Source organism: Eptesicus fuscus, chromosome 2 (assembly GCF_027574615.1).
Source record: "Eptesicus fuscus isolate TK198812 chromosome 2, DD_ASM_mEF_20220401, whole genome shotgun sequence".
In the NCBI taxonomy this organism is placed as follows: Eukaryota; Metazoa; Chordata; class Mammalia; order Chiroptera; family Vespertilionidae; genus Eptesicus; species Eptesicus fuscus.
Window position 1 is genome coordinate 67,534,375 of NC_072474.1, and position 22,522 is coordinate 67,556,896.

At 43.1% G+C, this 22,522-nt stretch overlaps 1 protein-coding gene and 1 long non-coding RNA gene across 2 annotated transcripts in view; one reads left to right on the top strand and one right to left on the bottom strand.

The window, feature by feature from the left end:
* Nucleotides 1-22,522, bottom strand: part of FRAS1 (Fraser extracellular matrix complex subunit 1) — a 440,116-nt gene that overhangs the window by 10,126 nt on the left and 407,468 nt on the right. The window contains exons 63-70 of the mRNA XM_008143649.3: nt 21,319-21,594; nt 18,560-18,792; nt 16,557-16,717; nt 13,999-14,213; nt 11,070-11,220; nt 9,324-9,431; nt 7,961-8,120; nt 2,856-2,972 (exon numbers count right to left, since the gene is read on the bottom strand). Of these exons, the coding sequence (XP_008141871.2) occupies nt 2,856-2,972; nt 7,961-8,120; nt 9,324-9,431; nt 11,070-11,220; nt 13,999-14,213; nt 16,557-16,717; nt 18,560-18,792; nt 21,319-21,594 (1,421 nt within the window). The remainder of the gene's footprint in view (nt 1-2,855; nt 2,973-7,960; nt 8,121-9,323; nt 9,432-11,069; nt 11,221-13,998; nt 14,214-16,556; nt 16,718-18,559; nt 18,793-21,318; nt 21,595-22,522) is intronic.
* LOC114232244 (uncharacterized) lies at nt 1,828-7,321 on the top strand. The gene is made up of 2 exons (XR_003618288.2): nt 1,828-1,970; nt 7,084-7,321. It is a non-coding gene; the product is annotated as an uncharacterized LOC114232244 (long non-coding RNA).

Sequence of the window (22,522 nt, forward strand, 5' to 3'; positions counted from 1 at the left end):
ACACTTCAGAAACAGTGTGGCAGCTCCTTAAAAAGTTAAACATACACGATCCAGCCATTCCATTCCTAGGTATTTACACAAGAAAATAAAAAGCATATGTCCATATAATGGCATATATATATAAATATCCATAGCAGCTTTATTTATGATGGCCACAACTTGGGAACAACCCAAATGTCCGTCAACCCATACATCAACAAACAAATTGTAGCATAGCCATGCCACGGACTACAATCCAGTAATAACAGGAACAAAATGCCGATACACAAACACATGAATGGATCAAAATAATCATGCTGAGGGAAAGAAGCCAGAGAGAAAGAATGTGTACTGTATGGTGGCATTTATAGAACTTTCTAGAAATATAAGCTACTAATCTGTAGGGGACAGAAAGCAGGTCAGTGGGAACCTAGGATAAGGAGTGGTCAGGTGTTGGGAAGCATGAGACTTGGTTGGAAAGTTTGCGAGGAGGACATTCTAAGAAAAGGGAAGTGTGCAGAAGGCCACCTGCCCTGTTTATTGGGATTCCGACTTAGGGGAGACTTAGGCGAGTGCGGAAGGCGGGGCCCCTAATGATTCCTTGACCTTTCCAAACAAATCTGTGCATGTGCAGACCCCGGGTGTTTCCTGGAATCCTTATGCTTAATCTTCGGGTGTCCTTGCTTAAAGGACATTACAAACACATGTGTCCTCCCAAAATTACCCTACTGATTGCATCTAAAAGATAAACTTTACCTCAAACTGCTGCTACAATAAAAGCCTAACCAGGCAGGCAATCGAGGCTGCCCGGTTCCTTTAGCCAGCCAGTCTCTGAGCCCCCTCTTTCACAGCAAACATCGTGTGGGAGTCATCCATTCATCCCTCGCTCAGGGTCTGCTGGTCAGCCCCCCACAGTTAGGGTGGGATGGGAGGGAGAAATTACTAAGAGGTATGGTGAAACTTTTGGAGGAAATAGGTATATTTACTATCTTAACTGTGGTGAGGTATTACAAGTGGATGTATAACTGTCCTTGAACAATGTGGGGGGCGGTGCTAACACCTGCCCAGTTGAAAATGTGCATGTAACTTTTGACTCCCCCAAAACTTTACTAATAGCATACTGTTGACTGGAAGCCTTACTGATAACATAAACAATTAAAACGTATGTTGTACATTTTATATGTTATATACGCTATTCTTACAACAAAGCAAGGTGGAGAAAGGAAATGTCAGTAAGAGAATCATAAGAGGAAATACTTCCTCCTCTCTTCCCAAACCACAGAGCTCCTCATGCAGAAAATAGATCCAATCAAATATCCACTTTGTCCTCCTTACCCTCCCCATCCACGAATCCCCCTCCACCTGTCTCCACGGACTGCTGCCTTCCTCTTTCAGTGGATGAGCTGTCTCTGCTTCTAGCGAAGGCCAGCCCTGTCCTGGTTCTGTCCCTGCCTTACTCCGGGACCTGGCTCTGCAGATTTTCCCCCTCTCACAGCACCATCAAATTCCCCATTACAGACCGATAGACTTATTCTCACCAGCATACAAACATCCTGAAATATTTTCCAACCTAAAACACAAATGAAACCTCACTGACACCTCATGTTTCTAGCTACGGCCCTATCCTCTGACGTCCTTTACTCACTGTTTTTCACTATTGTCCCCACATTTTTGCCTCTCCCTTTAGCCCACTCCAATCAGGCTTTATTTCCCTTAGTCCACTGAACCTGCCCTTTGTCGTCAATGACTTCCACATCACCAAATCCAACGGCCAACTCAGACTCTTAATTTGAAAGACATTCTTAATTGTCTCCTCAGCATTCTGTCCTGATTCTGTCCTCAGCATCTTTTCTTAAAAATGTTTCTAATTCACTTTGCTCCGCTCCTAGAAAGGGGGCATCGGGCGATAAACTGCCTGAGAGCAGAGGTTCCTTTAATCCCTGCTAGAATGTTCAAGTCCAGGCCAGAGCGATGCACATAATAAGAGCTGAGTAAGTACTGGTCGAATGAATGAACATAGATATGACTCAGTCTCAGGTCTGAGGTGGGTATGAGCTGATGCATAGTTGATTTTCTTTATTTGTGGTAATTATGGTCTGTAGGGTCACAGTGAACACTGACCCTGCTCCCGGTGGGAAATACAGGACAGAGTTCCTGCAGGCTTGGGCCCAACATGGTCATCAACTGATTAACACCTGACTTGTCTTATGCATGTTTCTGCTTAAAGACATCTTGGTACATATTGTTAATTCATTGAAAGTCACACCTGACATCCCCAAGGTGCATCACAGTCTTCCTGCACTTAGGAACACTAGATGGCCTTTCGGCACTCTACCTGAGAGCTATTTTAAGTGTTTTGTGGTTTTTTAGAAAATATATATTTTTATTGATTTCAGAGAGGAAGGGAGAGAGAGAAACATCACTGATGAGAATCATTGACCGGCTGCCTCCTGCACACCCCCTATTGGGGATTGAGCCTGCAACTGAGCATGTGCCTGACTGGGAATCGAACTTCGACCTCCTGGTTCATAGGTCAACAACGCTCAACCACTGAGCCATGCCGGCTGGGCGGGAGACATTTTAAACAAGGAAATCACCCATGAAAATGACAAAAATTCAAACATGGCACTAAACAGACTGTGAGACCTGTTTACAGTATGGGAGCTGAAACACGACCGTGGACCACTGCCTTGCTCAGCCTGAGCTGGGAATGTGTGTCAGGGGACTCGACATTTTGCCAATGTGCATGCTCTTAAATGACCATGAAAGCACCCTCCTTACCCCTTTGCCCCCAGCCAAATTGGTTTTGGGATTACAAGTAACTGTTACCCAGTAGGCAGATTCATTACTAATGAAGACCGACACTATTTCCCTACCTTTCCGGGGCGTGTGCGGTGCAGGCCAGAGGCTTCTCTCCTGGGCCGACCCAGGGCTGTGTGGGCGGCACGGTGCAAGGGATCAGGAAGATGGTGTACTCCCCCGAGTAGTCCTTCCTGGGAACACGCAGAGCAGACTGTGGTTAGGGGGAATAATTCACCGATTGCCCACCCAGAAACACACTCAGTCCCCCAACAGTCTTCAGATGGTAAGAACTTTATGAGTCCGCAAACACAATTTTCAGGAATTCATCACTGATCATTTTAATCTTCAGAGTACCAGCCAGGTGCTAAATAAAGCTACTTTCATCTACTCAAGTCCTTTTCGTGAGGAAAGCTAGAAAGACACGCTGTTTATAAAAACCCAACAGGCTCAGGTGAAGACAAAGCAGAACTGGCCACTTCCTGTAGATTCCCTAAACTTGTTGGACAAGTTCTGTGTAGTGTTTCCTGTGGACTGACACCCTGTTCAATGAATGCATCCTCAACTGCAAAGGCTTCATTTATTAACATAGAACCATGTCGGCTGCTGCTCTCACGGAAGAGGTAGCAAAGCCTACCCTCCAGAGGAAGCCCCGAACTCCATTTCATTAGCATCCAATCCTCTCCCAAACTACAGCCTCGTGGCTTTAGGAAGCTGGAGAACAATATCACTTCCCACAGGAGACTACTCGCTGGGAACGGCCCTGTTTACAGTGGGGCACAGGATTCTGCAGGTCACGGCACGGAGGGCATGGGCATTTGCACCCTCACCTACTTCATTTCCCACACTTGCCATAGAGTAACAGTCCAGCCCTGGCAGGTTGCCTGGAAGGCAGCCAGACATCCAGAAGCTTCCGGGAGATTCTTCAAGGGCCTTGGGAGGCTGCCATCCATTGAGAGAAGAGCGCAGGGCTGTGAATCTTAATTTAGACTGCTGGGAGCAATCTGCAAATGGTCCTCACAGCTACGTGTTTATCCTTTCACCGTTTCTTTTGTATTCTTTATATCTATTTAGTACTAAAGTGATAGCAAAGATTTGGAAATAAATAAATACATACATACATAAGTAAAACTTTTATAGGTCATCCTGGGGTCAGATTAGTGGAATGGGCCTGGGTGGAACCCGGGAGATAGTCTAACCTGGCCTTGGCTTTGCCTCTGCTTTGGTTGTATGATTTTATTTATTTACTTATTTATTTACTATTATTATTAATTCTCACCAGAAGAAATTTTTCCATTGATTTTTTTAGAGCGAGTGGGAGTGGGGAGAGATAGAGAAATATCGATGTGACAGAGACACATTGATTGGTTGCCTCCCACATGGGCCCTAACTGGTGTGGGATCAAGCCTGAAACTGAGGTAACGTGTCCTTGACTGGAATTGAACCTGAGACCCTTGGGTCCTCGGGCCTATGCTCTAGTTACTGAACTAAGCCAGCCTGGGCTGAATGTTTGTTTTTTAAGATATTTTATTTTATTGATTTTACAGAAAGAGGAAGGGGGAGGGATAGAGAGATAGAAACATCAATGACAGAGAAACATCATCTATTGGCTGCCTCCTGCACACCCCCTACTGGGGATCGAGCCTGCAACCTGGGCATGTGCCCTGACCAGGAATCAATCCAGTGACCTCTTGGTTCATGGGTTGACACTCAACCATGAACCACACCAGCCAGGCTGCTCGTACGATTTTAGACAAACCATCAAATCTTCAGGGCTTAGTTTCTAGGCCATTCATGCCCTGCCCTGAAAATCTGTATGCCTGTATGTCCGCAGTTTTCCCATCTTCCTGTAAAGCCTGGAGCAGCAGAAAAGGAAACCTTGTATACCATATTTGAAAGGCATGAAAATTTACATGTATAAGGTGAATAGTAACCCTTAATTAATAGAAACACCTAATTAGGCAGAACTCTCCTTGCCTGACCCTGGCTTTCAAAAAGTCAGGCCAGACTTTTGCTCAAACCCTGTGGTTGCTCACACTAAAAGCCAAAGTCCACACCCTGGCCTACAGGGCCCACCCCCTGGCCCTACCCCATCTCCTTGCTTCTTTATTTTGCCATGACCCTCCTCTGCTCCAGCCACTCTGGGCTCCATGCTGTTCCGAGCATGTCAGAAATGCTGCCACCTCAGGGACTTTGTCTGATACCTCTTCCCCAGATAATCTGCAGAGCAAGCCCCTCCCTCCATCCAGTCTTTGTTCAAATGCACCTGCTGTGAGGCCTACTCTGAACATCCTAATTAAAATGACATTACCCCCTTCTCCCGAGTCCCCTTACCCTGCTCTGTACCATTTATTTTCCCACAGCACTCACCAACTTCTAACATGTTATACTTATATTTATATGTTGTTCCTACTCTTGTGTCTTCTTACTCGTAGTACTGCATGCAGGGATATTTATTTTGTTCACTGACACATAGCAAAGGCTTAATAAATATTTGTTAGACAAATGAATGCAAGACAAATTGCATGGTCTCTCGGGCTCACAGCCCCACTTTTCCCCATCCTTAAATACCATTTAAGTTAATTTCTTCACTATCCCTGCCAATATGCCAAACACTGTCCTAGATGCAGGTCTTTAATCATACAGCTCTTTTCCCCTCCTTTGTAAAAACTAGACATTTCCCACATCAAAACCTGGAGCACCAGTTGCCCCGCCTCCCCCAGGAAGCTGTGCTCAGCTCCCAGCCCATCCTGGGCTCTCCATTCCCTGGACAACCATGGCCTTGGGCTTCCATGTCTCTCACCGTGCACAGAGCACAGAATTTGTGGTGTTGTTCTTCACTTTGAAAATGTTTCTATATATTTTATCTCCTTACTGCAAATAGAATCTCTTAGGGATGTTTATTCAGGACCTACATGTGCTAAAACCTACAGTTCTGGGATTCAATAGAAAACAAGCATGTCTTTTACCCTTGGGAAGCTCACAATCTAGTGGAAAATGAGAGTCTATTTAGACCATTATAACTAGAGGCCCAATGCATGAATTCATGCACCAGTGGGGTCCCTTGGCCTGGCCTGTGGAATCTAGCCGAAACCGGCTCTCTGACAATCCCTGAGGGGTCCCGATTGCAAGAGGGCACAGGCCAGGCCGAGGGACCCCTCCAGTGCACAACTGGGGCCAGAGAGGGACGCGGGAGGTTGGCCAGCCACAGGAGGGCTCCAAGGCATGTCCGGCCCATCTTGCTCAGTCCCGATTGGCTGGATCCCAGCAGCAAACTAACCTACCAGTTGGAGCATCTGCTCCCTGGTGGTCAGTGCACATCATAGCAAATGGTTGAGGTGCCTTAGCATATCATTAGCATATTACACTTTGATTAGTTTGATTATATAGGATGAGCTGGGTCATAGTAAACACTGGAAAAAGTGGGAACAAGGGAGAGGAGCTGCTAGCACTGAAGGGAGTCAGGGAAGGTGTCACAGAGGGTCAGCACTTGAACTGTGGCTCAGAGGAGTTGGAGTTTTGTAAGAGGAAGGAAGTGGGAAAGGCAGAGGGAACTGCAGAGGCAGGGGGTACAGATGGGCTGTGGGTTTAGGGCTTGGTGAGATATTGAAGGTGGTGAGAAGGCTGGATTTGAGATGAGGCTAGAAGGGAGGGGATGGCCTTGTACAAAGAGTTGGAGTTTAGTAGGTGGTGGGGAGTCAGCACAGGATTTAAAGAAGACAGTTTCTCAGCGATAAATTGGGACAAATTACATGCATAATCTCATGATAGCGATTTCAAAGGAATCATTACACACAAAAATACCTGACAGAAGACCAAAAGTTTATGGCCCCGGCTGGGTAGCTAAGTTGGTTAGAGCATCCTCCCAATAAACACAAGGTTGTGGGTTCCATCCCCAGTCAGGGTACACACAGTAACCAACCAATGAATGCATAAGTAAGTGGAACAACAAATATCTCTCTCTGTCTCTCTCTCCTCCTCCTCTCTCTCAAAAGACCAAACATTTATAATTAAAGAAATCTTTTTCAAAATAATTCTTAGGGCAATCTGTCACTTCTTAACTCTAAAGCTAGAATAACATCTCCATGGCAAATATAGATCTTACTTTCACAGTCTACAACATGGGGATAATATTATGTACGACAGACTCCTGGTTTCCCACTATTCTTCTCATGGTAATACTTTTAATTTTGTTTTTCCTATTTTTCCCTTTTACAAATGAGATAATTTACTGTATCTATCCAATTTCTAGTCTACCTCTGTGTTGGGTGTGAGAAGGAATACATATTGTTATTTATTTTATAGGGCATGGGGCCATAAGGACTGACATGTGGACCTAATAACCAGAGATCCTGAATTGTCCCTGCCTGAAGCAACTGGAATGAAATTCCTTTTTTACACTAAGGTTTTAGTTGGCACATTCCCCAGTTTCCCTTGCAGGCAGAAGAACCATATAATTAAATTCTAGCCAATGGAATGTGAGGAAGAGTCATGTATGCTCTGCCTGGTCTTACCCTTAGAATAAAGTGAATACCTTCCTGTTTTTGTTTTGTTTTGTTTTTCAGAAGCTCATCTGAGCTATATTTGCTTTCTTCTCTATTAGCCAGTGTTGTTTCTATCCATCCTCCTTTTAAAATAGAAATTAGATGGTTGGATAAAAAGAATGTAGTACATATCTACCATGGAATACTACTTAGCTAACCATAAGAAAAAATGAAATACTGCTATTTGCAACAATGTAGATGGACCTTGAGGATATCATGTTAAGCCAGAAATAAGTCAGACAGAAAAAGTCAAGAACCATATGATTTCACTCACATGTGGGATATGAAACTGAAAGCAACAAATAAACAAACAAGAAAAACAAAGAAAAACTCATAGACATAGACAATAGGTATAGTGGTTACCAGAGGGAGGGAGGGTGAGGGTGGGATGGTAAGGGGGGACAAATACATGGTGACAGAAAATGATTTGACTTTGGGTGGTGGGCACACAATACAACATACAGATCATGTATCATAGAAATGTACCTTGAAACCTATAATTTTATTAACCAATGTCACCCAAATAAATTTAAAAAGAAAGAAATCCAGCCTTTGAAGAAAAGCCCTATTTCCCAAGCTCCTAAAAGGATCTGCAAACATGTCAGTCCTACCCGTGAGTGCCTCTACCCTGTATTCACCTGTTGTAAGAGCTTGTGGCTCTCCAGAGTTGATAAGGAGAATCAAAGGTCTGCGCACTCCACAGTAGCTGCAGGCCAAATTCCATTCCTCCCAGGTGGTCTGGAGTCATTATGAAAGACTTCACATCTGGCAGGGTGTGGTGCTCCATCACAAACTGTCCTATTTAAAGGGAAAGCACATGCTTACTTGTGAGCTTTATCGTACTTACAGAGAAGTCCTACACATCTTAGAACTGAATTAGTAGTCTTCAATGAAACAGTTAAGGTAATATCCACCCTCTTGTCCTTAGCATATATTCTACACTGGTGGGGACAGCATAGTACCTCCCCTCAGTCCATCATCCTACTTGTGATGGCCATTATGACCACAGAGATTTGTACATAATATGAATGTGCCTTGTGGAAATGGGGCTAATGAGTACATCCATAAGAGTAGGGGTCCTTCTGTGATAATCCACATTGAATAAACTTAGCATTGAATTCCAACCAACATGTTTCTTAACCATAGAAAGGTCTCAGCGGTTTATAAATAGAAATACCAAATTTGGATTAAAAATATCTCATTTAGCACCACTCAAGTCCTTGGTGGAGGGAGACAATTATAAATTTGATTAAAAAGGTAAATGTTACTCAGCAAGGCACCTCTGTTCTTAAAATTGCAGTCATATGGTGTCATGAACAAACAAAAGTAGGGAGACTATTCTAGATTAAAAGAAGCTATATTAAAAGACACAACAATTAAAATGTAACATGAATCTTGATTGGATTCTTCCTTTTATATAAACAGATATAAAATAAATATAAACTCATAAAAATAAGTAGAAAATACATTTTGGGTACACGGGGAAAATATGATTAGGGACTTGATATCATTGGAGCAAGTCAAATATCTTGGATGCAGTCATGCTATTGTGATATGTAGGAGAATGTCCTTGTTGTCAGGAGAGGACTGCTGAAGTACTTAGGGTAACTTGACATGCAGCCTGCCAAATGTTGTGACAAAAAATGTGTTTGCATGTTTGTATGTGCACACACACATAGCAAAAGGTTAACAACTACTGAATTTTCTTTTAATTGTTCTGGTCTTTAAACTTTTCTCTATATTCAAAATGTTTCTTAATAAAAAGTTGAGGAGAGCCCTGACCAGTGTGGCTCAGTTGGTTGGGCATTGTCTGCTATCCTGAAAGGTTGCTGGTTCAATTCCCAGTAAGAGTTTCAGGCTCGATGCCCTGTAGGGGGTGTGCAGGAGGCAGCTGATAGACGTTTCTCTCCCTCTCTCTAAAAGTCAATAAAATTAAAAAACAGCAACACACAACTAAATAAAATAAAATAAAGTTGAGGAGAACAACAGCCCTGACATTACCTCTGAATTTGGCATGGGTCTTGAATTCAATGACGAGTCGGCCATCCTCTCGAATATAGATTCTTAGTATCTGAAGCCTTGCAGAGAGCACGCTGTCTGTCTGGATTCCTAGGCAGGCAACCATACACAAAACATCCAAGTTAGGGTGTGGAGAAGACCTCCCGGACAGTAACCTACATGGAAGTTTCCCCAGTGACACCTCTAAGTAAACATACACAGTTTTTGAATGTAGCTTAAGGAAAAAATTATATATTCACATAAACATAGAATCTATTTAGAGACATTTGCCAATTAAATGTCTCTAAACATCTGGACAGTTCATTCTACTTCGTTCTTTTCCACAGTTCCTGTAAGTGCCACTGGCCCAGATGCAGGGCCTCTAGCCCAGAGCTCAGAAAAAAAGTGGTTCCTCAAACGTCTTATATCAGCTTTCCTCCAGGATGTTGTTACCACACATCTGCTTCACAGTATAGTTTCTGTTCCCCACCGGGACACCTTTTAGGACTTAACAAAACCCTAGACAAAGTCTTGGTGCTTGTACTCAGTATTCAAGCCAATGAAGAATTAAAGGTTAGCCTAGAGGGCCAGATACAATGGCATGTCATGAGTAAGATGTAGCTTCAGCAAGTGCAGCTGCAATCATGATACCAAGGAGTTCAGTTTGACCAAAAATTAAAGAGTAACCAAAGAAAGGGGAGAAAATGTTAAAGAAAACAAACCAAAGCTCAAGGACTTAACTAACCCAAAGTATGAAAACTTCCTGAAGTTATTTTCCTATGAGAAATATAATGGAAATAAATGATTTGAGCTTAAATCATTTAACAGAAGAACGGGCTGTACTTTCTATGACTAGAAATAAGGCCCATGTGAAGAAAGTTCCTGCAGCCTTTTAGCATGCCTGCCTCGGATCCAGTAAAATCACCGCTGGGAAGGCCGGAGGGAGAGTGAGAGCAGGAGAAGGAAGGGAAATGAATTGGGGGTAATTTTTGAAGCCTAGGACACTGAAAATGGGAAAAAGGCAAAATATAACAGACCCACTGGAGTGAATGGAGGGGGATCATGCAGTTTTAAGGGGCATTCATGTGGTAGCAGTGGGAGAAGGTGGGTGGGGGAGACATGAGTAAGGCGTGAGCTCCCAGCTGAGGGGCTGTCACCAATCCAAGCCTGAGGTGAAGGTCATTTTAAAAATTCAGCATTGAAATCCCTGAAGTAATAGTAGGATTAAAGTCCTTTTTTTTTTTTTTTTTTTAACTTCGAAGAGTGCCACAAAGAACAAACAACTCTAAGCCAGACAAATAAAGTGAGCTAAGTGTCTTTTGATATATGTTTCGATTTCCATGTACCTAATTTGAAGACTCCTTTTGCTCCTTAAATGTGAATCCTACCATTTTTAGCTAAAAAGAGAATGAACATGATTACGCTCCAAAAGAACACACACTCCTTGGGACCCCTAACGGGCAGGACAGGACCCCTCTGTCACTTGCCATCCTCTACTCTGGGCCCCTCGCTACCTGCGCCCAATTTCTCACCCCTGGAGGTCTTCCAGCATCAATATCAACATGAATGGACCTCCTTCTTCTTCAGGAACCACAGATCTACACTTCCCAGACTCCAAGCAGCCCTCCTTGGACTGGACATAGAACAATAGGATGAAGAATGCAGCTACTATTAAAAGTCAGCACTTATTTTTTCTTTTAACCTTGCTGGAGCATAAGGTAGGAACAGTGAAGATGCCAGTGGGTGTACCTGTTCTCCAGAGAACAGTGTCATAGAAGAAGGAAAACTCCATCTCGGTGTGGTGCTCCAAGGAGGCCCAGCCCCTGGGGGCCGTCACGTAGATGTAGGACACATAGAGAGGCACGTGCACGGTCAGGAACGACTGGGCCGAGTCTCTCACCTGCCAAGCAAACCGAGTGCACACAGGGAGGTTATTTCTTCCCAGGGATAAAAGGGCAGACGGTCATCACATCTCAGCTCAATCTCCACTCCCTCCATTAGTCACTCACTCAACAATTATTAATCAAGTGCCCACGACTGTGGCAGGTACCAGGCTAAGGAGCTGGGCCCTCAAAGTGGAAAGAGCTAAATGACTGCCCTTACGGAGCCTACAGTCTAGTAAGGAAGATATATCAACCTAAAAAATAAAGGGATGGGAAGTGGCCCGGGTGCTTCCTAGGTAGGGTAATCTGGGAAGGCTTTTCTGAGGAGGTGGCACTTGAACAAAAACTTTTAAAGAGTGAGAAGGAGCTTTGTTTCCATTGTTCAATCGCTGAAAGCCTTGGCTGAGATTTTACAGTTTCACAGCTATTCCTAAAGGGCTGAACACACAGACCCGGGATGTACTGTCAGTACACAGCAGCCCCTCACTGACCGCACTTTCCAGTGACCTGTAGGAGAGCCTGAATTAACCCACTCAGGAAGATGCCCAGGTCCAGATCCCAGGGATGAATGTGTGGCTGACTTGGATGTTTCAGTGAGCACTCGCAGCTCATTTATAGGAAACTTACCGACGGCTCAGAGCTACGTATGCTTGGATAATTTGCCATCTCATACAACGCTGTGTTGAAGTAACTTTGAAAAGGTAGAACATTGTACTTCCTAAGGGAATTCCTGTTTTCATTTTACTATGCAATGAACAAAAACTGGATGAAAAGATAACATGAGCAGAAGGCTTCACGTGGAGGCTATGTGCATATGTGTGGATGATTGGGGAGTTGGTTTATTCATTTTAAAATGTTTTCTATTTTCCTTCATAAATATATATTTCTTTTATAACAAAAAATTTAGTCTAAAACAATTTTATTTTTTCACTGGCCAAATACACTATGGAACTTACACTTTTTTTAAGTATAAAAAATACAAATGTAGGGTGTTTCCATGATTAAATAAGAAAAGAGGCAAATGCTTTATTATTTAGGACATCAAACTTTATTTTTCTAAAGTATTTTTTCATATTCAATGTTATCAGGGATTTAAAATTTGGCACCGAATTTTTCCAAATACTCTACTAATTCCATATTCATTTAAAAACATCTGATATTAGAATCTCCATAACTTCTTGAGTTAATGGGCAAAATTAATTTTTCCTCCTCTGTTTCTGTTTATTCTCCTTTAACCTTCATATTAATTAATAAACTTTAAAAAGAAAAACATCCCTGATTACTATTACTGTATAGTTATTTTGTGCCAGATGTGTTAGATGTCTTCTAATATTGAGATTATTAGTGACTATTTCAGAGGAGGTTCAGAGAGGTTATGTTTCATTCAAGTCTATTGATATTTGACAAAGATATGAAGTAGGGCTTGGTTCTAAGTTCTATAGTCTTTCAACATATATCAGCTGTTTCAACTATTTTTAAAGAAACAGACAATGGCCCAGCCAGAGTGGCTCAGTTGGTTGAGCATCATCCTGTGCACTGAAAGTTTGCTGGTTTGATTCCTGGTCAGGGCACATACCTGGGTTGTAGGTTTGATCCCTAGTTGGAGAGCATACGGAAGGCAACCAATCGATGTGTTTCTCTCTCTTTCTCTCTGTCTCTGTCTCTTTTTCTCTCCCTTCCTCTCTCTCTCTCTAAGCATGTTTTTGGGAGGATTAAAACAAAAATAAAACAGACAATAATGAAGTATTTCTATGTATATATTCTTCCTATGTTGGTTTAAGAAGTGGGACATATAAGATCCTTATCTTTGAGATTTTCAAGCATAGTCTGAACAAAAATAGCCTGAAACATAATTAAAGTAAAATCATGAAGCATACTAACTTTTGAGGGGCCTGGGAAGAACCAATCATTCAGTTTTGCATTTTCAAAAGTGAATGGAGGGTATAGAATTGCAGTGATAAAAAGAAAACCTAAGCATGCCTTAAAATTCTACTCAGTAGAGGGCAGTAGTGTACATAAAATGAGAGTTAACCAAAATGAGAGGCACCACAAACAAAACAAATTTGATGCAAAGGCACTTTTCCAAAATGATTAGTCTAAGTCCCTCTATAAGTTCCCTCTGTCAGTGTGGTTAAACCTGATTTGAAATGAAGACCACATGTAATTTTCAGTTCATTGAGAACATACTTTAGAATTATTTTCCCCATGAGGATGCATTAGTCTAGTCCTTTGATATAACGGCCCCCCCAAGTAGCTTCTTGCTATAAAATTTCCCTCTGTCACTATGTTTAATGACTATTAAAAAGGGTCTATATTTACAAGGGTTGTCAGTTTTGAATAGATATAAAATCAAGGTGTTTTAAAAAATTATCTCTCCCTTAGTCTGAGGATGACAGTGTTCTACTTACCTGTCATTTTGACTCATTTCCCCAGGTGGGGAAGGGAACACTCTACCATAAAATATAAATCCTTTTGGCTTTCCAAAATATACTCAGAGGAAAAAACATATATACTCAGAAAAGTAAGCATTCGATTTTTATATAAATGACTGTGCCAGACAGTACGCTTTTTCCACATTAATTTGAACATTTTCCATACCACGCGTCCAATTAGTAGATTTAGAGGACTCTCTCTGGCGGCACTACCACTGAGGTCTCACTTGAGGGACTTATACAGACTCCCTTAGTTTGTTGGCCCCGTGCTTGGATGCAAAGTGTTAACTGAAGCGCTTTAGGAACAAACAGGTTCACGTGGCACCCAGTGCACGGCCTTCAGACAAGCCCCGGTGCACCCACCTGGAAGTCGGCAGTTACGGACCCCCCACAGACGTCAATTAACTCGGTCATGTCGTAATAGGCATCAAAGGTCCAGACACAGCTCTTCAGGTTGAGGTGTTTGTAGAGCTGGATGGTCTTGGGCTCCCGGACACTGGGGTCAAACTGGAAGGGGCGGTCATAGCCAGGCCCCATGGCCGTGCTGTCGTAGACCTTGTCGTCCAGGAACCCTGCTTCTGTGGGGGATGGGGGACAAGAAACAGTAACCCAGTGTGCAGACTTGCCCTCGCTGGCTGCCCAGGAGCTGGGTGGGGAGAAGGGAGACGTTCCTCTGAGACTGATAGAGGTTTCCCTCCATATGAGGCTCTATTAATAGAACAACCCAGGACTCCCAACACACACAACAAGAAGTGGATGGGCATTGGTTAGCTGCCTGCTGCCACGTGTTAGAGTGCCTGGGTTCATAGACTCCTCTAAGGGGCTGCAGGAACCTGGGATAAAAAGGGGAACGAATGATACCATAAATGAAGACCTCAGCTCGGTGGCCCTGCTTATCCTGGATAAGAAAACACATTGAAGCTTTGCCACACTCGGCAAGTCTGGTTCTGTGCTTCACAATCAGCCCTTGAAGAAATGGGTTTCCTATATGGATAATCTGTTGATGAGTTATTATTTTTCTCAGACCAATTTTTTCTGACTGATTTTTATAAAATAGCTTTTGTGAAAAGCCAACCAACAGCTGTCTATGCCTTCTCCACCCCACAAAGTTCCTGAACTCTTGGGAAAAAGGTCTTAATTTTGTGTTAATGAGTAAATAGTTCGCTAATGATGTCTGACTAAACCTTCCCTGCCACAGGCAAAAATTATTGGATCAAATGCTGCCAAGCAACTGAACTACTTTAAATTAAGGAAGACCTTTATGCAGCGGAGGGCTAGACACAGATACAACTTCAGAATATTAGGGTTGAGATTTTTAGAGTACTAAAAGAACTCTAGTATTCTGAAAAAGTGGATGCATTTCTTCAGCACCCAACCATCTGCCCCACGAGGACTAGGATCTCAATTCACACGTGTTGAATTTAATTATTTGAGTAGGAAGAGGTGCAAACTTTCAGCCTATGAACATAGTATGTTTCTTTCTCTAGCTACATATGTGGAGCGATTAAGCTTTCATGTGTAGCTCAGTGACTTGGGAATAATTTACACTCAACTGATTTCTACTATATGAAGACCGTCACTACCCAAAGTGATGCTTAATGAATATGAAAGAGCATACGAACGCTTTCCTATCTTCAAAAACACTGATAAATGATTCATCAGTGTGACGGCAGGAAGAGAGCATTTAGTGGGCACTTGCTAAAGTCAATGGGAAGGGACTGGATTCTTAGTAATGTCTGCTGTTCGAGAGGCACCACCCCAGCCGTCAGCTCCTCTGGGTCTGTGTCAGCCACAGAGCCACTCAGCCCGAGGTCACGCCCTAGCTGGGGCGGCCAGTATCCAGTTGACTGAGCAAGACGGGTAGAAAGGTCTGTCCCTTGGGGCTGACAATAGGACAAGTCTGACTGGTGGGCTCTCTCCAAAGCTCCCTCAAGAACTAGCTAGTCCAGGCTTCATCCGGCTGCACTGCAGCTGGACTTCTCTCTCTGTCCAATCCTGCTTCCTCTCCCTCCCTTTCATCTTGGTCCCTGACTCCATCTCTGCTCCTGCTCCTGGAGAACCCATCCCAGAACAGGTAACATCTGCACGTGAGCTTCCTGAAGAGGCTGTGGTGATGCGATTTACGGGCACAGATCATAACATGCTCACTGAAGGGAAGGGAAAGAACGAAAACGTACCCTAGTTGGCGCTTTAAAAACGCCAATGCATTTAAGTCAGTCAGAGAAAGACAAATGCCAAATGGTTTCACTTGTTTGTGGAACCTAAAGAATAATACAAACGAACAAACAAAACAGAAACAGACTCCTAGATACCGAGAACAGACTGATGGTTGCGAGAGGGGGGGAGGCTTGGAGGACTGGGTGGAAAAGGTGACGGGATTGAGAAGTACAGATCGGTAGGTACAAAATAGCCACGGGGATGCAAAGTACGGCACAGGGAATATAGTCAATAATATTGTAATAACTACGTATGGTGGTGCCAGGTGGGTACTGGAAATATCAGGGGGAACACTTTGTAAAGTATATGATTGGCTAACCACTATGCTGTACATCTGAAACTAATACAAAATAATATTGACTGCAAACTGTAGATTAAAAAAAAAAAAAGTGAATAAATTTAAAAAATGCTAATGCATGTAATCCTCACCTTCACTTGGGGAGGTCCAGCTATTTTTGTTCAGTTGTACAGGTAGTGGACTAAGGATGGGAATCTAAGTTGGTTTGATTCCAAAGTCCCTGGTTTTTCCTATTCATGTCCCTGTCTGAGCTGCTTAGGTTTGGTTGCCTGCTAAGAAGGAAATCCACTAATCCTGCGCGTCATGGGTCTGGGAAACCATGAAGAGCAGGGTTCACTCAGCCGCACCCCTAGGGGCCACTGCACTGTGCGGGAGCGGGTAAGCCAGCACGGAAGGCATCCCTCACCTGAGATGCCTCTCAGATCGCGGGTGGTGACGAGATTGGAGCAGATGTGCTGGTGTCTGTAGATGGACTCGGACAACAGGAAATGCAGGTTGTGCAAGGGCATCGTGGAGATGAGGGGCAGCATTCCATCCTGGTGGGGGATCTGCACCGAAATGTGGATTCTAAGGGGGGAAAGGGCAGAACCAAGTGTTTAGGTGAATGCTGTAAGCAGTTCACAGGGTACATTTCTTTCTCCAAACCCACTGTGTCTTCACCAGTGAATTTCCCAATTTTGTGTGTGTTTGTTTCCCAAAGCTCTCCATGTTGTAAGATTTCTCTCTGAACATGAGGGTCTGATGCACACATAGGGTTGTTTTCTTCTCCCAAGAGATCCTTCAGCCTTCAGACTCAGGACTAATAGCAATCAAGAAGTATAGATTTTTTTTGTTCAATACAAGAAAAGATAACATTACAACCACAAATTACTTTAAAGCTTTCTTTTGCTTTAAATGGAAGCTTTGTTACCTCATGAGCCAGAGCTGAATGACTGCTATTGGTGCTGATGGCTATAAGCTTTCCTTCTGTCACAGTGAGTGTGTGGGGGTTGAGTGGGGTCAACATTCATGTTTCTTTAAAAAAATATTTTAAAAATAAATATTAAAATAAAAGACTCCATTGAGCTCTTACATGCTAAGGCCAAGATCTCTATCCAAGAAAATATCATAGAGTAGTAATATCCTACTCCTCATCCTGTGCCTCCCCAGCTGAAAGACCATCCCTCTCCTCATGGGCCTCAGTGGGCAATACGCTCTCCTGTGATCTACATTCCTCAGCCTCTGAGGGCCTTTGCACCAGAAACTCGGTAACTTACTTATACTGGCTGCTATTTCTTGTAGGTTTCCCTGCCTCCCTACTCTGAGGACCAGACCATTTCCTTCACTTCTTTTGTTTCTCTAGAGCACGTAGTATACAATTCTAAATAAAATATAAGCCTAATAAATATTGGTTGAGACTGCACCACAGTGGACCTGTACTTACAGGCTGTGTATTTTTTTTTTTTTTTCATTGTACATGTTTAAATTTTCAGAATGTTTATTGAGGTGCATTTTGAGTTTTACAGCTTATCTCTCAGAGCAAAGACCCACATTTATAAGAGGAATTAGAATTCTGGGACATGAACAGGATGGCTCTTGGTCAGTAGTGCCCTGGGTACTTCTGTTATTGCTTTTTAACAAAGACAAAGTTTATTCTGTTAGAACAAAAGAAGGATTTGCCTATTCTTAGCTATATATTCAAATCTGTTTTTTTTCCATGCAAATGAGCCCCTTTCCCTGAACTCAGTTGCTCATAAAGGCACACATATAAACACTGTGAGGTTTAATGAATATGTGCAACACACATAAATTCTTTTTTTTTTTTTTTTTGCTATGCAAAAATGAAAGTATTCATCTTTCATCGAAATCAGGTGGCACAGGGAAATATAAAAGCACATATATCCTCTGCGGTGCCAAGAAGCACTGTCCTAGGCACAGGGGGTGCAAAATAAATACTCATGGTCCCTGCCCTCACCATCTACTATCGGAACAGAGAGGGAATGAAAGAGGCACCTGGGTGCCAGGAGAGCTGGAAGGAGGCTCTTTCCAAATGAAATGGGAGGAGATAATGAGAAGTTCCTAAAAGATATGCCCTGAGCCAAGTATAGTAGGACAACTAGATCTAACTACACTGAGTGGGAGGGGGCGGGGGAGTTGGAGTCAGGAGTAGCAGCATGGCGGGGCACGCCACCTAAAAGAGTTTGAAGCCCTGGGGAAGTTTCAGTGATTCTCTGCGGTGGACTGGCAGGGGAAAATGTCAAGGTGAGAGAAACGAGGCTAGGACAGGCAAGGGGCCAGAAAGTTTTCCTGAAGCATGCCTCACCACTACACCTGTTTTGCTAAAGCATCACTCTTAGACCCGCTCTGCCTAGAGGACACACAGGGAAGAGCTCTCCGCCCCGTCATTGTGGAAAGCACCACCAGCCTGACCTGTTCGGATGCTCCTTGTGTTTGACATCCAGGTATTTCAAGGTTGCGATGAAGGACTGAGCCTGGAAGCCTCTGGCTGTCCCAGCCACCACGGGGGTGTGGCAGATGGCGCTGTCTGTCCCGATGGTAACAATGTTGCTCCTTAAGGGGGTCCCCACATGACCCACTTTGTCTACAGCCTTTGCCACACAACGCACGTGGAACCTCCGGCTGAAGTAAATGCTATCCAGGACCTGCCGGGAAGAATAAAACACCTCAGACAAGTGTACACTACTTAAACAGCTCCTTCGAATGTATCTTCTGGATGATATGACACAAGTTCCTGATACAAGATAATCTGTGAAGACAATTCATCATCCACCCACCCACTTAAGTATGACTTTCTACCAGGAGCCAGGCACTATGGACAGAATGGTGAGTACTTACAGCCTAATTCAGTAAGTCAGACAATGAGCAAGTAGACAGATGTGGAGCAAGAACCTGGAGATGACTGGTTACGAGTGACATACTGTTCTCTTTATCTGTTAGGTTCTGCATAAGAACCTCTCAGCAGGTTTTCAGCCCTTCTAGCAAGAGTCATTGGCCTCCAAGTCAATTTTGTTTCAGGCTTGGTGGCTAGATACAGAGGAGAGATGCTTCCTTCCTAGGAGTTTTTAGTTTTCTACTTCTTTCTCTCCTGCAACCCCCATTGAACGACCACACACATAGCTTAAAGCTGGGAACTTGGCTACAGACACCGACTGGCCTTTGGAAGTCTTTCTACAGATTCTCTCATGCTCCCAGACATACAGAAGCCACAGAATGCTTAACTCCACCAACGCAGAGGCAGCGTGGTCACCAGGACTCTTAGGTTATGTGCGCACACAGACAGAGAAGCAAACAACAGGAATAATTAATTGGTAGTCCTGTGTGCCATAGACCTCCCACAAAGCAAGCATACAAACTTATAAATTCTACCCATGAAAACAATTTTCACTGAAGTCTATTAAAAATTAAAGAAGATTTTCCCATTACAATTTTTAATTAGCTGCCAACGCCTTATTTGTTTATTTATACATGGACTTAGTTCAGAAGGGATTTGAGGCAGCTTACCAAAATGCATAAAATACAATGATATTAAATAAACAATTGAAGAAATAAAGATAGAGCAAAGGGAACTAGGGTAAAAGTATTAGCCACCAATTCGTTGCAAGAAGGAAAACTGAAATATAAAGTAAAATCACGAACTTGGTACCTGTTAAAAATCTATATTTGGCTCAAATCAGAGCAAACTCCCTTCATGGTTTTGTTGAATGGAGAATTAGATACTTATGAAACAATACCCTGTAAAGGCTTGCCATTTAGAGTTCTTAATCATATAAAATATACTTTAAATTTGAGCTAGGTTATGTTGCAAATGACTTAACCTTCTAGCCTTTCTGAATAAGCTGTGCCAAAGCACTGGGCATCAATCTCCTCACTTTATCCAGAGCCTCCCGTCTATGTCTAATAGCTTCTTCCACTAGCATCCCGTTGAAGTGATGCACTTATTAAAGTGGGAACAGACTGTGGTTTGAATAGGAGAAATTCAGTCTGAAAGAAATTTCTAATTTCCCAAATAATTAAGTGCATAATTTCAGTACAAAATCATTGAGTGCTTACTATGTGCCAGATATGGGGTGGAGCCTGCATCCCCACGGATCCCAGCTCTCTCTCTGAAGAGATGAACTTGGCTGGTGCGATGAGCAGTCCCTGTTCCCTAAGCCTGGGAAACCATCTCTGCTCACTGCTCTCCGGTGGTGGCAGAGGTGTTGGTCTGGTCTCCTATCCCTTTGAGGACAGCAACTGCATTGGGAACTTGCTTTCACGTTTTCCCACAAGACTTTGTACAATGCTGATTGTTTAATAAGAATTTTATCTTTTTCTTTAATTACTGGTCCCTACTATGTGCCATGGATGTGCTGGCCACTTTGAAAACTACAAATGTGGTAGGACTCTTGGTCCGTGTCTTTATAGAGTTTATAGCCTACTTGTTGAACGATTAGAGAGCTGTGAACAAAAAGTGATCTTTAATTGTACCTAACTAACTGGAACCTTTGACTTACTATACCATTTGTAGGTCACTTTTATATCTGATTTGCCAATGACCTTGTCAAGTGGCTAAGTGGGAGAGGTATGATTTTGCAGATCAGGAAACTGAGACTCAGAAAGGTGGAGAATTATTTGGCAAAAATGTCAAGAGTGCAGAGGATGAGAAATTCTGTTCCAACATAAGAGTAATACAAAACCTCTCAACATAACATAATTAAAAACAGGCAGAATTAAGATTTGTAAATAGGTTGTCTGAGTACTAGCTTAGTTCTTTACACCATGTTACCTTCCTTAGATATAAGAATAAAAAGACTATGTGTACCTGCTCATTTGCTTATTTTATTTATTATTAATTTTTAAAAAATATATTTTATTGATTTCAGAGAGGAAGGGAGAGGGAGAGAGATAGAAATACCAATGATGAGAGAATTATTGATAGGCTGCCTCTTGCATGGCCCCTACTGGGAATCAAGCCCGCAACACAGGCATCTGCCCTTGACCGGAATTGAACCCGGGACCCTTCAGTCCACAGGCCGATGCTCTATCCACTGAGCCAAAGCATCTAGAGCTCATTTGCTTATTTTATCCCAAATGCCACACATGGACCTTAGGGAGCTTGACAGAGTCAGGGGAACAAACAGAAATACCATTTCTTTCCCTACACAACCAGGCCCAGACCCCAGACCTACCATGTGGTTGACACTGGTGAACGGTGTGTTGTCGGTGATGGTCTCAAAGGGAGACCGGGCCCCATTGCCATCAGTGGGGGCGGCCACTTCCCAGCTGAACTGCACGGACGTCTGGTTGATGCCAGCCTCGCTGCAGCGCTCCCTGGTGACGGCATACTTGGGGAAGTGAGGGTCACAGGGGGTGACACAGACCAGCGGGTAACCCGGGGAGGGAGATTTCTTGACTCCTTCCTTGGTAACCTCTTCCACATGCTCATAGTCCGCAAGTGTGACAACCTGCAAAGGAGCAACAAAGCTTCAGCCCTGGTTAGGTATCAGAGAGGTCAGAGTACTAAGGCTCTAAAGCAGGGGTGGGGAATGTCCGGCTCTCGGACCCTGTAAGACCCATGAAATCATTTGGTCTCGCCCTGCCAAGGCAACTGCAGGCAGGACTCAAAATTCAGTAAGTCTAGGAGCTTTTATTCATAGCAACATAAATTTATGTTAAGTGAATTACATTAAGCAAATCATGTTATAAATATCCAACGGCCCTTGGCAGAAAAAAGGTTCCCCACCCCTGCTCTACAAGCTCCACAAGATCACTTAATTTCCAGGGATTCTTGAAAACATAACAGGAGTTTACAATGCTTTACCAAGCGTCCCTAAAAGGTAATGCAGACCTTAGGCGGTGGAGAAGATCCTCCTACTGGTCAGCTAGAAGCTTTATTATCTTGTTAGCATTATTCCTAAAGCAGAGCTCTATCACTCATGTGGAAAATACTTTTATTTTCCTGCAAACTGTAACTGAAGCTATATCATGGATGGCAGTTACCAGTTTAAAGTTGCCTTAAATTGTTAATGGTATGAGGTAGTGCATTCAGCAAAACAAAAGTAAACAAAGGTAGTGTATTTCTTCTATGATCAATCAAGAGACACATTTTGAAATGATCCTTCTAGTATGCGACTGGTCTGGGAAGGTTAGAAGACTTATTCTGACTGCTTCTTTACCATGGGTTAGCATCCCTTTGGCAACCTCCAGGCATTTTCCTCCTAATTGTAAAGTCAGTGCATTCATTCTCTACACCCCCAAACTGGGAATCATGATACTACATTTCTACAGATACTTAATTCTACATGTGTGTGGCCAATAGGTAGAATAATAGATATGGGATAGCATTACTTTATTTTTTTCTTTACTCTTTTAGGTCCCACCAAAGAAGTGAGA